The 14,177-nt window shown below is 37.8% G+C and overlaps 1 protein-coding gene across 1 annotated transcript in view; it reads right to left on the reverse strand.

The window, feature by feature from the left end:
- The window catches only part of LOC128089848 (ovostatin-like), a 34,691-nt gene extending 24,473 nt beyond the window's left edge, over positions 1-10,218 (reverse strand). The window contains 15 exon segments of the mRNA XM_052701651.1: positions 50-195; positions 700-757; positions 1,264-1,491; positions 1,902-2,060; positions 3,829-3,938; positions 4,152-4,266; positions 5,210-5,321; positions 5,888-5,972; positions 6,514-6,682; positions 7,645-7,665; positions 8,005-8,057; positions 8,896-9,052; positions 9,418-9,601; positions 10,099-10,191; positions 10,193-10,218. Coding sequence (XP_052557611.1) covers positions 50-195; positions 700-757; positions 1,264-1,491; positions 1,902-2,060; positions 3,829-3,938; positions 4,152-4,266; positions 5,210-5,321; positions 5,888-5,972; positions 6,514-6,682; positions 7,645-7,665; positions 8,005-8,057; positions 8,896-9,052; positions 9,418-9,601; positions 10,099-10,191; positions 10,193-10,218 — 1,716 coding nt within the window.
- Between the last annotated feature and the right edge of the window lie 3,959 nt (positions 10,219-14,177).

A 14,177-nucleotide genomic window follows, 5' to 3' on the forward strand; every position in this document is an offset into this window, starting at 1 on the left:
AAAGGATTTGTATTTATTTGGCAACAGCCAAATTCTTAGCACTTCTCACCTTGTTTTTGAAGCACTTCTCGATTGGAAGTCGGACACTGTCTGCTACCAGCTCCTTGGCAGGGTGTAACATATATACAAGCAACCGAAGGGCTGGAGCCATTTTCTCACTGACCACAAGTGGAATCATGAAAGTGCCGTTTCGATCTGTTATTTGAGAAGAAGAGACTAATACAGAGACAAACATGAAGGTCTGCTCTTGTAGCTACCATATAGACAGACATGCATCTGTACCAGTCCATGGAACAATCTGCAGTTGGACTATAAAGTGAAAAATCCTGGAGTAACGGATACTGGCCAGGAGGTGACATGTCAGAGTTTAGATCCAGATGCCTTCAGATTTACTGTGAGTTTGAACACGTGGCCAGACAGCCCCCCAGACCAGACACTGCATTCCCTCCCTAATCCTTCGGGAAGATCTTTACGTGACACTGCATCTTGACTCACCTGACACTGGTTTCTGAACTACACCTGATTTTATTTTGCTCTTAGTGGTAGTGATAGAATCATGCACACATGCATTGGTGAAAAGGAATACAGCCATTCCATAGCTGCTGTGCACATCCAAGAAATGTTGTCTTGGTCCCCAGTTCTCCAGTTTACCCATTTATTTCTTAAATGCAGAAACGTGATGATGACAATTTAACTTACCAGCCTGGATATTAACTTTAATTTCCCCTGTGAGGACAATCTTGCCTTTTGCCATGCCCTGTAAAGAAAATAGCAATACGTTTATGGATTATTAAAGATTGGAAGAAGAAAGTGACAATCAAATTCAACATGCATCAACATGACAATTGATACGTGCACATTGGCATGGCAAATGTTTAAATATCAGCCATAAGGCATGCTAGATGCTGCCACTACTGCTGCCACTGGCCAGAAAGCAGAAGAAAAAATGATGGAAGGGAGTAGGGCAAGGAAAAAGAGTTTATTGAACAGAAGGGAAATGAACCATGGCCTAAGACAGTATAAAAATGGTTAAAGGTGGCTACTTGCTATAACATTAAGTAACCTGGCCAGATATCTAGATTATTTTGCCCGATTAAGTAGTTTTTCTAAGTCAGCTTGGTACTGTTTCTGATCTTAGGTTACTGGTCATTGAAGTGGCTTCCAGAAACCAAAAGAGCTCACTACCATAACTGCTGTAGGTGGACTGCCAGATAAATTCCTGGTAAAGCCCTTTCAGTGGAACTGCAATAAACCTATACTCACCACATAGTAGAAGTTCACGATACTGGTTTTCTCATATCCTTCTGTGTTCAAGATATAGTACACAGTGATCATCCTCTTCTGCCCACAGCTCATGTCTTTCCACAGTGGATCAATCCTCACAAAACTGCTAGTCCAGGAGTACAAACGCTGGACAGAGAGAGATGCATCTGGGTAGGAAGGCTCTATCCAGCCTTCAGAATGGCACTGGTCACTGGTTTTGTATATTGCCTGATTAGGAGAGGTAGAAGGGAAGAAAAGGAAAACAAGCATAGCTCACTAGGGAAATCATTGTCACGTACATCAGAAAGATTATTTCACAGAATCCACAAATTTAAGAATCACATGTAAACCAAAACAGGTAAGGAAGAAGTAGCACAATGATCTTGCAGCCTTGCAGCAAGACATTGCATTGCAACAACTCAGGTACTTTCCTCACTTCTTTTATGGCTTTTTTTTTTTTGAGAACTCTAGAACATGAAGTAAGACAAATCACATTTTATTACCAGAATACAAACCTCATCCCATCTTTTGGAGTTCAGTTTAAGATCAGTTTTCTCTGTCTCCGTTTCCATCTCCCTCTCCCTCTCTGCCATCCTATCCCTCTCCTTCCCTCCCCTCCCATCTTGTTCTGTACTCACTTTCAGACTAAGCTCAGGATCAAACATTTTGGATGTGTCAATGCTAAACGAAGCAATACCATTAACATCAGTGGTGAAGTTGTTTGTGTTCTTGTTATTAACAAATAGCTGGATAACTTTATTGGAAATAGGAGAGTTGTCTTTGTCTACCAGCTTGATCTATAGGAGAAGAAAATGACAAATATGTTTATATTGTTAGATATCTATGAATAGATATGCATAACTTACAGCCATTCTTTCTCCACAGAACAGAATAGTTTTTTTCTCTTCCCTTCCAATTAATACTTAAGAAAAATGTTTATCTTCACTGTCTGGCTACTAGGCTGCTACCTAATGCATGCAAAAGGAGCTTCCTCAGCAGCTGTTGCATCACTGAATGAGAAGCAAGAATTTCTTAAGTCTCATCTCTTTAAACATCACTCCTTCCTGACTATACATTTCCAGTTTAAATATACAATTACTTTTCTCTGTTTTTTCCTTTCTTAGTTTCTGATGCTGTTACTTTCCAAGTCTGAAGACTTTTTCTTCATATCATTGATCTGAACATTTTTCTCATTTTTTCTCCACTATCTGTTCTATTTATTAAACAAAGAAATTATTAAACATGTTAAACAAAGAATTAAACAAAGAAATAAGAGGTGTCAGAAACAATTCAATAAATTTTGGGTTGCTTGAAATGAGCATTCATTTGTATTAAAAGCAAACAAGCAACAACAACAACAAAAAAGAGCAGAAGGAGTAACGATATGTTAAATATACTGATTAACCTTGCTGTCCAGATATGGAGCAAAGAGAAATTACCTCTGAAGTATACATGCAAATAGCGAACTAAAAGTCATTTAGATAAACGTTGACTTCAGTGAACTGAATGCAACAAAAGTGAAGGCATATAACATAGAAAAAAAAATATTTCCTAGTGCTGGGGGAGAATTGCAAATGGCATGAGATGAAACAAGTACAGGATCAGGAAGGGATGCATTTTGAGAAAGTTTTTTTATGGCAGCTGCATTGATCTTAAGTTCTATGTTTTTTGTTTCTTTTTTTTTTTTTCTTCCACAGAAGCAAAGAAAATGCCAAATGATTGTAATTGAAAAGAATTTTGTCTCTGAGATGGAGGCATCCCAGCCTCCTACCATATGTCTTTCTACATTCAACATTTAGCATGTGGGGAAATGTGTGTATTTCATGAATTGATTGTGGTACATCGCACCAGGGAGCGTGTTGAGCCACTCTCCTCTGGTAAGTAATTGTAAGGGAGATGCACAGCACTCTGAAGAATGGGGTGGGAGTGGAGAACAAATGAGAAAGTCATATGAACATCTACCAGAGGAGAAAAATTCCTTAAAGAACAATCACTTCCTTCCTTTCAGTGCCACTGATAAAATGACCCCTAAGCCTTTCCTCATTGAAAATAAAAAATCTGAACTGGATGTAAGTGGAAGAAAGATAGATTTATATCTACCCTTTAAATCACTGAGAGTGATGTGGGATTTGTCATTAAACATAAAATAATGAAAAGGCTTTTAGAAGCAGAAACTGTTGTTAATTCCTTTCTTTTTTTTCTTAAGTAAAATTTCTTTCACTCTGTCTTCCACCATATCCCAGTATTTTTACTTCTTTTTTTTTTCTCCATTTTTATTTGTCGCTTCTGAAGAGAGAAGCAGTGATTTACATCAAGTTGAAAATACAAGCTAGAAATATGCTGATTAATGGATTGTTTTGATCCAAAGTATTTCGGGCAGACACAAACCCAGACAATCTTATACTCATCTGTATTCAGAAGTACTGATAGGGCATTGTATATGTAAAGAAAGAAGCCTATGGAGAAAACAGTTCCCCAAAATAATTTCCCAGTCTTTCCCATCACTGTTATCTTGTTATTTACTCTCAGTCATCTTCAGTACAATCTCTTTATGCTCTCATTTACCTGTCCAAAATAAGGAATTCCTCTTCTGTAGTGATGATCCACATTCTCAAACTGTAAACTGCTCATCACTTGAGTTATGGAAATAGACTGAGTAGCTGTAAGTTGCAGACCTGTAAGACATGCCCAGAGTCAAAGGAAAATGCACTTTGTCTTGCATCTTGTATCTTCATCAGACTTAACATTTGCATGGAAATATGCTTATAAAAATGGACATCCTTCTTCAAAAATATATCTTTGTGCTCAAAAAACAAGAGTTGAATACTCCTTCCTTTCTTTTTTGATCATACCACTATTGTTGTTACAGATTGTGAAGAAGGGATTACCTGTTCCTTTCTCTGTGACAGTGGCTTTCACATCAAGATTCCTCTTGTAACCAACGCGATTTAGTTCAAAAACCTTGGAGCTGAGAACTTGGGAGAGGCAGCCATCTGTATCCAGCTGGAAAGTGAAGAAAACTAATCCTGTTACAAGAATCACAGCTTATAAAAGATATTGGTAATATACAAGACCATTATTTACTGATGTCTTTAACCATTACTGAAGTCTTGTGCTTCTTGTGACATTGCCTTACACCTATGATCCAGGACAGCATGCTGCATTCATAAGTCCATCAAACTCCCATTTTTTCTGTCTTATGAAGTGTCCAGCATTGCCTGGAAACAGTGGGAGATGAATGACACTCCCATCAGTTTTGACAGGAGAGGAGACCAAGAAACTCTTGCAAATAGTTGTTCTATCTTACTCTCCCTGTCAGGCAGCTCTTGACTCTGGGGAGTCTGGGAGAATACTGATGCATCCAGAATCAATCGTGAGCACATTGCATGTTCTCTTTTCTTTCCATTACTTTTTAATTTCTTAGTACACTGTCTTAGAAACACAGTGTTGCATAGTATTGAATGAACACAGATCATCTCTGCTTACAATGATATTTAATCAGTGAGACAAATGAAAGTAAAGTTCTTGGGTCTGTATACTTCCTACATCCACAGATCACTTATTCTACCTGATAAATGACAGGCCTTCCACAGCAGAGTGAAAATGGGCAAAAATTGTTTACTGAATTTTATCAGTTCTCTGCTGTCAAGAGGAAAATTTTCCAAAGCTTTCAAAAGGCAGTATTCTCTCATTACTTTCAAAATTATTATACAGGACAGGATCATTATGCACATTTCAGGTGGGAAACTGAGAAAGAACATGTCTGTACTTCATCAGGCCTAAAACCAAGAAGATAATTAAATGCTCTGAGTTCCTGGAAGCAAATAGATGAATAGAGTAAAGTAAAGCAACAATGAAAGAAAAAAAAAAGTGCTGCCAGCAAAGGAAGAGATGCAGTAGCACTGAGGAGAGAGCAAGCATAAAGAACAATAATTATGCATCATACATCTTTGGTAAATGATTGACAAACTGGGCTTTTCTTGCACCTCCCATATGAATCAAAATCCCTGCACACACTGAGCTGGACTTTCCCCTCAACAGGCTGGCCGTAGGTGTACCTGGGAGAAGAAGAAATGGATCTATGAGACGATGCTTGAAAAACTGACTTAAATTAACCTGTTCAGGAATAGACCCAGGATGACCAGTGACCTGGCAAGCCAGGGACTGGAGTAATTTCACAGGCATTTTCCTGATTCTCCTTCCAGAAGGGTAATACAAATGTGAAGTTGAAAAACTGGTAAGTTTTACTTCACTCACAAACCAAAGCTATGCCGTAAATGTCAAAATAAATACATCTATAAGATTGGTGGTCAAAAATTACTACTAAATTATGACTGTTTTCTCCACTGTTTATCTTAGAGTGAAGTCCTAGACTTATTGAGATCAAAATGAATCTTCTCGTAACTGCAAGTGGTTCAAGACTTCAGCCTTCTATAATAAATTATGAGATCTTGTGCCTGGGTCATGGCAATCCCCACTATCATTACAAGCTGGGGGATGAAAGAATGGAGAACAACACTGCTGAAAAGGACTTAGGAGTATGGGTGAATGGCAAGCTGGACATGAGCCAGCAGTGCACACTCACAGCCTAGGAAGCCAACCATATCCTGCACTTGGTACTTACACTGCGCAGATTTTCACTGTCAATTCTGAATCCATGACTGTAAGACTTTCTGGTGCAGTGAATGTAACATCAAATTTTGGCAACACTACAACAAACAACAATAAACCAACACTGGCATTATTGTCAACTTGCAGGTTGAGATAAAATAGAGAATGAGGTTATAACATTAGTCAGAGATGGAATACCAGCTCAAAACTGGGGGGTCAATATGCCTCAGAAGCAATATGACACGTGAAGACTAATGTAGCTGTTTTTTGAAAGCTGTGAAGAAAAGTCAAAACTTATGAATGGTGAATTCTGTGATGTCTAGAAGCTTTGGCTGCCCAGCTTTGGCCAGGAAAGCTGATGGACCAGGCTGCAAGAAGGTTACATCGTCACAATGGATTTTTCCATCAGTTCATTGATCTGTTATGCAGATTCTTTTCCCAGCTGAATCTGTGCAAAATGGTTAATCTTTTTTCTCTGTCTCTTTTCTTCTTTCTCTCTCCAGTTTTTAATGACAGCTATATGGTGTTATATTTGCTAGAGAGCTGTTTAAAGTGTTACCAATCAAAAGGATTACTTGATGAAGATTTATCTCTATTCATGTTTTCTACTCTGATTTAAAACCAGAAGGTAGCATTTACCGTATTCCTCCACAAGGAATGAATGATTTGTTTTCTCTCCTGATTTCTTTGTTACTATAATTTTGTAGTTTCCTAGTATAGGCTCTTCAGCTAGTGGGAATTCAATCTGGACAATGTTAATCTCTGATGTCACATTTTGCCACTGAAAGATCCTGTTGCTTTGTGGATCCTGAGGGGAAAAAATATAAATCCACAGTTTGTTTGCATTTGAAATCTTCTGCAATTAGCTAACAAAACCAGAAAAAAATGAAGCAAATAGACCAAGCTGCTTTTACTAACTGAGGAAGTTATTTAATGCAAATACCTTGTACTTGTTATTAATGTTGCTAGATTCTCATCTATTGATTTCAGATTAAACTATCCTTTGTTGTGTCTGTTTATTAGCTTCAATGATCAGAAAAAGTTACACTATACTTTTCTTCTCCACTCTTAAGCATATATTTTCTGGCTTCATGTTGAAGGAGAGAAAATCCATCCTTTATGCTTCCCCTGCAGCCTAGCTTTTTTTTTCAGATGCCAGTGAGGTGTCATTTTCCTCAAGTGTATTTTATGCTAGTCTGGTTAAAGAACACTCATTCACAGCATTTCCTTGAACTCTTTAAACTAGGGACTGAAACAAACAAACAAACAAACAAACAAAAACAACCTGTGAAGATCCAAATATTTATGATTCAATGTAGACAAAAGGATTAGGTATAACAAAATCTTTCAGGAATATTGTCTAGCTGTGGGCTATGCTTGCTATTTAGAAACCACTGCAAAAAGCCATGGCAGCACCACTATAGCTACTAATTTTATCCACTGCCTATATTTGTTCATAGTTTTCAGGAGGTTATGGGATTATTTACTTCCAAACAAGTTGAACAAACTGATGGGAGTCGAGTAGGATCAAAGTCAGGCACAAGAACAGTTTGACTTTTAAGACTGCTGAGATGAAAGTAGATACGTTTTCTGTGTTAGTAAAGTTTGCTTGAAAGTATCCTGGAAATTTACAGTTTCTGTTAATTTCTGCCAGTGTGCTTAGGAGTAAGATTTGACTGTGTATAAACGTGTGCATACCAGTGTAAGCATATGTGCTCTAGATTTTATCTTTATAAGCATGATATATAACAAAGAGAAAAAATCTCTTACCTGAATTGCAATCAAAGGGTACTGAAAGGAAAAAAGTGGGAGAAGAGATTAGATATCTGAACAAACACAATTTATTATTCCCCCCAAGACTGTGAGAAATACCTAACTAATAATAATAACAGTGATAGTCATCTCTTATTACAATCAGCTTACGTAGTAGCTCAACTTCAATCAGATTACATAAAGAAAACTGATGAAATGAAGATGCTGGGGCAGATTCCAATCATACTGGATTTAGTGCTATCCAGGAGCATTGAGTACGTAGAATTAGTAATGCCTCTGGTAAGATAAACATTCACAGTACATATTTTCCCTTATATTTCTCCATTTAAATACAGAGGGGTATTTCAGATCACCTACCATCTCTTGAACAGGTTTAAAATTGAAATCCAGAGCAACGACACGAAACATCACTGGAAAGACAAAGAACAAGGCATTAGAATTAACCAGTTTATTTAGTTGAGCATGAGTTTCTGCACTCATTATCACTTCTAGTTTCATCGGTTCTTCTAACAACCCAACTTGCACAGGATGTAGATAATAAAATGCATCTGGAGGCAAAAGAATCCTACTTTGTAGAGACTTTGCAGAATGCACTTCTGCCAGCATTGTATTCTCGTAATTTCACATGAAAATTTGCTTAACCTCAGAGAAAAGGAATGGCTGCACTGCTATGCAGATCACACACTCTCAAGTGAGAAGCACAATTAATTTAGTGTCTGTCTGCATTAAGTAGACAAATTTATTTCTCTCTAGTATACCACCTCAAAGTGAAGTTTGTTGCTTTGCATATTTGACAGCCTCAAATATGCTGGTGGCTAGATAAACTGACATTGTTTTTCTAATGCAGCCTAATTCTTGTTAGTGCACTTTGTTCTCATCTCTTCTACAGGATTTCAGATTTTTTTACTTTACTAGAGAAAACTAAAAGGAAAATGATGAATTACTTCATAATGAAAAACAAAAAACATGCCTCAAAAATATCCTTAAAAAGCATTATGTTTTCAGCATTTAATGTAATCTATTTTCCCACCTCCCAGCCAAATAATCTGAGAAATAACCAGGCTATGTTTGTAGGACACCTTTGTGGCACCAATTTCTTTCCTTCATGCTGTTTATTAAGGTAATACTCATCCATAATTAAAATATAGCTGATCCAGTCTATTATGCTATTTGGCTGACCTCTGGAAAGAAATAGTCTGTCAGTGTTTTCTACAATGTTCTTGTGCTATGAACTAAATAAATATTCACCACTCTGTCCTGGTTTGTAGATGGGTTTGTCTGTCTGCACAAAGACAAAGCTCTCCATGTTCCAAATCATCACTGACCGCCTCTCTTTCAGGTCAAAAGTTGTGCCCTTGGCTGTGAAGGAAATGAAAGCCAATGGGACAGAAATGACAGGAGGAATCTGAGGAAACAGAAAAAGTGGAGGATGTTAGTCTTGAAGTCAATTTCCCCAGACTTTGTGGAACACTTCTATCTATGGGCTGAACAGCTAAAAAGAGAAATCTAACTCACTCCCATCACTTGATACATCTTTCTTGAATCTTTCTCTTTTCTTCTGTCAATTAAAAATCTCTCCGTTTTTGTCACCGCATCTCTCCTCTACTTCCTTTTTAATTCAGTGTGTTTTTTTCCTTCCAGTGCTTGTTTCTCTTTGCTAATTCTTGTTCTATCTTTCTTGCCCTTCCTTATATTTCCTGTAGACTTCTTACATTAGCTATTACAACAACTTTGACTTTTCCATTGGGACTTGAATTCAAATTAATTTACCGTGAAGTTCAAGCACTGTAGACCACTGTTTGCCGTTGTGTTTTTCTCAAAAATAGTGCTGTTAACGGTACCATACTCCAGGATGACTCTGACAGATACTGTTTGATTGAGGTTGAAGAACTGCAGGCAAACCTGACTTGGAGAGTCACTTTGGAGAACAGCAGGCACCATTAGGACATATTGCCTGCAAGATACAAACACCACAGTAATCAATCTTGTGGAGAGTGGAGCCTCAACAGGAAGAAACAAAATATTTGTATTGTTCAACACTCATTACTTTGTTTGGAATAAATATTGGACATTCTTCCCAACGCCCGTTACTCTTCCTTTTCAGCATCCAACAATCCCAGCCCTGGGTTCCCCATACAACTCTACCAGCACCCATCACTCTTACCCTTCAGCTTATTACTAAAATTATATTGCTACTACTACTGCTACTGTCCTTCCTGAGCATGAACATCCATTTCTATGAAAGTTCTGCAATAGGCAAAAGGTCTACTTGGTATTAAATGAGAGCTATTCACTTGACATTCACATTCCAGTTTAACTTAATTGTCCAAATATGAAAGATGAGGTTTCACAGTATTTAATATTTAGAGTAGAAGTAATGGCATCAACTAGACTTGTCTTCAAAAACTTACTAGTTCTTAGTACTACTAATAATAATACGGTAGTTCTTACGGCTCAGGTTCCTTTCCAGCTGTTGCATGCAGGAGAAGAATAGCCAGAAGAAACTTCAACCACATTTTTCTTACTGTTAGACAGAAGAAAGAGAATTTATCTTCCGAGGAAACAATGCATTGCCTATTAGTTTAACAGCTTTGCAGCATTCCTCACTGAGAGCTTCAGAGGAAAGGAGTTGGCCCTTCAACTCCTCCCTGACTCTTTCTTTAAATGCTAGTGCATTTATAATTGCAGCAAGGGGTGGAGATCCTTGTCTGTCCTTCCTTGAAGAACCTCCCCTAACTCCACTGCAACCTAAACCAGTTCACTGTCTTCAGATGGCAAGATTTTACAGTGGTTCTTTGAATGTTCTTAGCAGTCATATTTTCCTGGTGAGGGGCTTCTGCTCTTATGATGATATTTGGAACAGAAAAGCATAAAGGGACCTAAAACAGAAGTGATCTGTCAAATTACATTAATATTTTGAGAGTTCACCTCATCGTTCTTGTTAATTTACCTCCTGGGTTCACAGTCTGAGTAAAATAAACTGACTTCCTATACTTTGACACCTAATTCTGATTAAATAATGTAGTGGTTTCTCTTTTCACTTCCTTTGCACATATTTAGAATATTGAAGAGATTTAGAATATTTAGTATATTGAAGATGCCATTAAGCACTTTGCAGTGTTGTTTATTTCAGCTTGAAAATAGCCAGCTGATGAATCCATCCACAAATGTTTTAGTTCCACAGGGTTCTACTTTATACTTGCCCACTGTCAAGATTTGCTCTCTCTCCTCCTCCATCCAAAAGACAGTAAGTTGAGCACTTAGCCAGAAGGAACTAAAGAGTAAATTCCTCTTTTTTTTCTTCACTTTTGTGTGGGTATTTTTGCTTTTCTTAATAATCTGTCTTTATCTCAACCAAGTCTTTTCACATTCCTTCTGTTCATTTCTTCCAATGTCCGGGGGAAGCATGTGAGCAAAAGGCAGAGAGGATTCCAGAAGTGCCAAACTTCATTGCATGTTAGCAGCATGGTTAATTTTATAGACCTGAAGCTAGGTCTATATATCAAAGGCAGAGCATCTTCATAGAAGCATAATTTTCTCCTGAAAAAAAAGGTGCAACTAACTCTTCTTGTTTACTGCTGGAGTATGATGCAGGGAATGGTAACATATGCCACCCTGACAACTATGAAAATGTCTTCCTTCATGCCTGTAAATTTTTGAAGAAGTATCAAATCATATGAAAATGAAACAGGGCAGAGTAGCCAGTTGTCAGCCAGATTTCCTTATCACATTTGTGGTTGCTTAGACCACAGACAACACAGTGACATTCTGCTATGAAAGCCCAGCTCCCTGTCATTTTTATTGAAGAGGATCTCAACCATTCTTAACAGTTCATAGAATCATAAAACTACAGAGTGGTTTGGGCTGGAAAGGACCTTAAAAACCTTCCAGTTCCATCCTCTCTGCCTCTTTTCCCACTTTTCACTGTATCAGATTGCCCAGGCCCCCATCCAACCTGGCCTTGAACATCTCCAGGAATGGGGCATCAACAGCTTCTCTGGGCAACTTGTACTAGTGTCTCACTACCCTCAGAGTGGAAAATTTCATCCTAACATCCAACCTAAATCTTCCCACTCTTAGTTTAAAACCATTCCTACTTGTCCTGTCACTATCAGATGCAAACAGTTCAGGAGCTTCACTTAGAATCAAGCTTCTGAACAGTTTTCTCCACCACATGATACCCACACCACGATCTGTCAAGAATAGAAATTCACTGACAAAGGCTTCATGTTGACATTTTAAAATAAGTAGCTAACAAATATTGTGTATTCTTACTCTTTCTGACTTTCTCAGGTAATGATGTATTGCAACATAATGAAATACTCACCCCAAACAGGCCTATTCTGTTACTATTTGTTACTCAATCCAGTCCAGGTGTTTATGCAGAGAGAAGTTTCCAGAAACTAATTTTAAGTTTAAATAAAGTGCCAAATGAGTTAGGTGATGTTCAAATATTGTATAGATGGGCAGGGTAGCTGTGAAAATTGTAACTTTCTGTTACAGTGAACTTTTTTTGCCCACATATAGGTTGGATTCACTATGCTAGTTTAAACTCTCTGCTAACCATAACAGAAAAGGGAAATCTAGTTATGAAATTATCCAGAAAACAGTATTATGGACTTACATGCTCATAGTCAAGTACCTTGAATGAGAAAATGGTAGCTATTAAACTTCATCACAATAAAGAAAGCAAAAGGCCAACTCATCATCTTGGTTATAAGCATTAACATAAATCAAACAACATTCCACTTGATACAACAAAAGGATAATTTTCAAGATAAATATATACAAAATCATTGTTGTCACACTTTTTTCTTTTTCTCTTTTTTTAACTATACCTATTTGTTCTTCAAACCCTATCCATTCTGTTTGACTCACCTGTACATATGCAAGTTGCATTATTTGAGGTGCTGGATATTTTTTATCACTAAAAAGTTATCTTTGCTAATAAAAACTGCCTTAATATTGTATACTATAGTGATACTACCCAACTCTGGTAATAATAGTCTGCTATTCAGAGCACTGGCACATGATTCCCAGGGCAGTTGTGTGGAGAATTTCAAAAGTCACCTCGACCCGGTCTTGGGCAGCCTGCTCTGCTTGTCCCTGCTTGTGCAGGGGGCTTGGACAAAATGCCTTCCAGAACTCTCTTTCAACATCAACCATTCTGTGATTCTATGAACTGTAAAATTCTTTTCATGGAGGTTTGGTCACAATGACTTCTGTGTCAAGGAATGATCTGACCTCAATTTTCATTCGTTATTATTACTGTAAAGAGCCCTATTTTTTTATTTTTTTTTTTTCGTATGAGAGTAACAATTCGGCTTTAGAAAAATCCAGTAGTCTCTGGAGCTCTGTGTAGTTGTTGGGTCTTTATTGTTGTTATTGTTCTCTTTCCTTTCCTTTCCTTTCCTTTCCTTTCCTTTCCTTTCCTTTCCTTTCCTTTCCTTTCCTTTCCTTTCCTTTCCTTTCCTTTCCTTTCCTTTCCTTTCCTTTCCTTTCCTTTCCTTTCCTTTCCTTTCCTTTCCTTTCCTTTCCTTTCCTTTCCTTTCCTTTCTCTTCCTTTCTCTTCCTTTCTCTTCCTTTCTCTTCCTTTCTTCTCTTCTCTTCTCTTCTCTTCTCTTCTCTTCTCTTCTCTTCTCTTCTCTTCTCTTCTCTTCTCTTCTCTTCTCTTCTCTTCTCTTCTCTTCTCTTCTCTTCTCTTCTCTTCTCTTCTCTTCTCTTCTCTTCTCTTCTCTTCTCTTCTCTTCTCTTCTCTTCTCTTTCTTTTTTCACTGAAGCATTCAAAGGACGATCAGCATAGAGAAACTTAGTTGTTGGAGCTGTGAAAATAAATTGTAAAGCACTGATATGTGTCTATGACTGCTTCCTATAAAACTTTTTCCAAGCAGATTAGATCATAACGATTTGATTAAGAGAGTAAAGGTCGAAATGCTTGGTTTGGCCCAGGTGGCTGGGGAACAATGCTGAAATATTCTAACTGCAGGTAAAGTCTTGTTTGACCAATAATCTCTCCAGTCAAGTATAGAGTATTTCTTTCATTGTTCTAAGTGATGTTTGGTCTGGGAAAGTTCTCATCAGCAAAGCTAGTTAATGGGGTGGTGAGCTCATTACCAAAAATGTATAAATCCTTGGACGAAGAGTAAGAGTTGACAGTGATATGTGACAGAGCTTACCTCAACAAAATGCAGTGAAGGAAAGACTGTAACAGTTTATTTCAGTGGTCTGCATTTACACTCTTAGAGGAGGCAGTGGAGGCAGTGGTATGTGATAGTCAAGCAGCTGCAAGGAGTCTGTCACAGCTGTAACTCACATGAGTGCTGGTGAGTTCAGTATTTTCATATCTCTTTGTGTAATGAAGTCTAGGTCTGAGCAGAAATAGCTGTGTATGAGCTGAAGTAGTAAGATGACAGTCTTACTTGCTTGTCCTTCCTATGTCCTTGCAGTCCTGGTAAACATGCCTGTCAAAGTTGGGTAGAGTTAGATGCTGATTATTGACACTACAGCTGCATAAGCATGGGGGTGAATAC

This window comes from Tympanuchus pallidicinctus, unplaced genomic scaffold (assembly GCF_026119805.1).
Source record: "Tympanuchus pallidicinctus isolate F22 unplaced genomic scaffold, pur_lepc_1.0 scaffold40, whole genome shotgun sequence".
Lineage (NCBI taxonomy): Eukaryota > Metazoa > Chordata > Aves > Galliformes > Phasianidae > Tympanuchus > Tympanuchus pallidicinctus.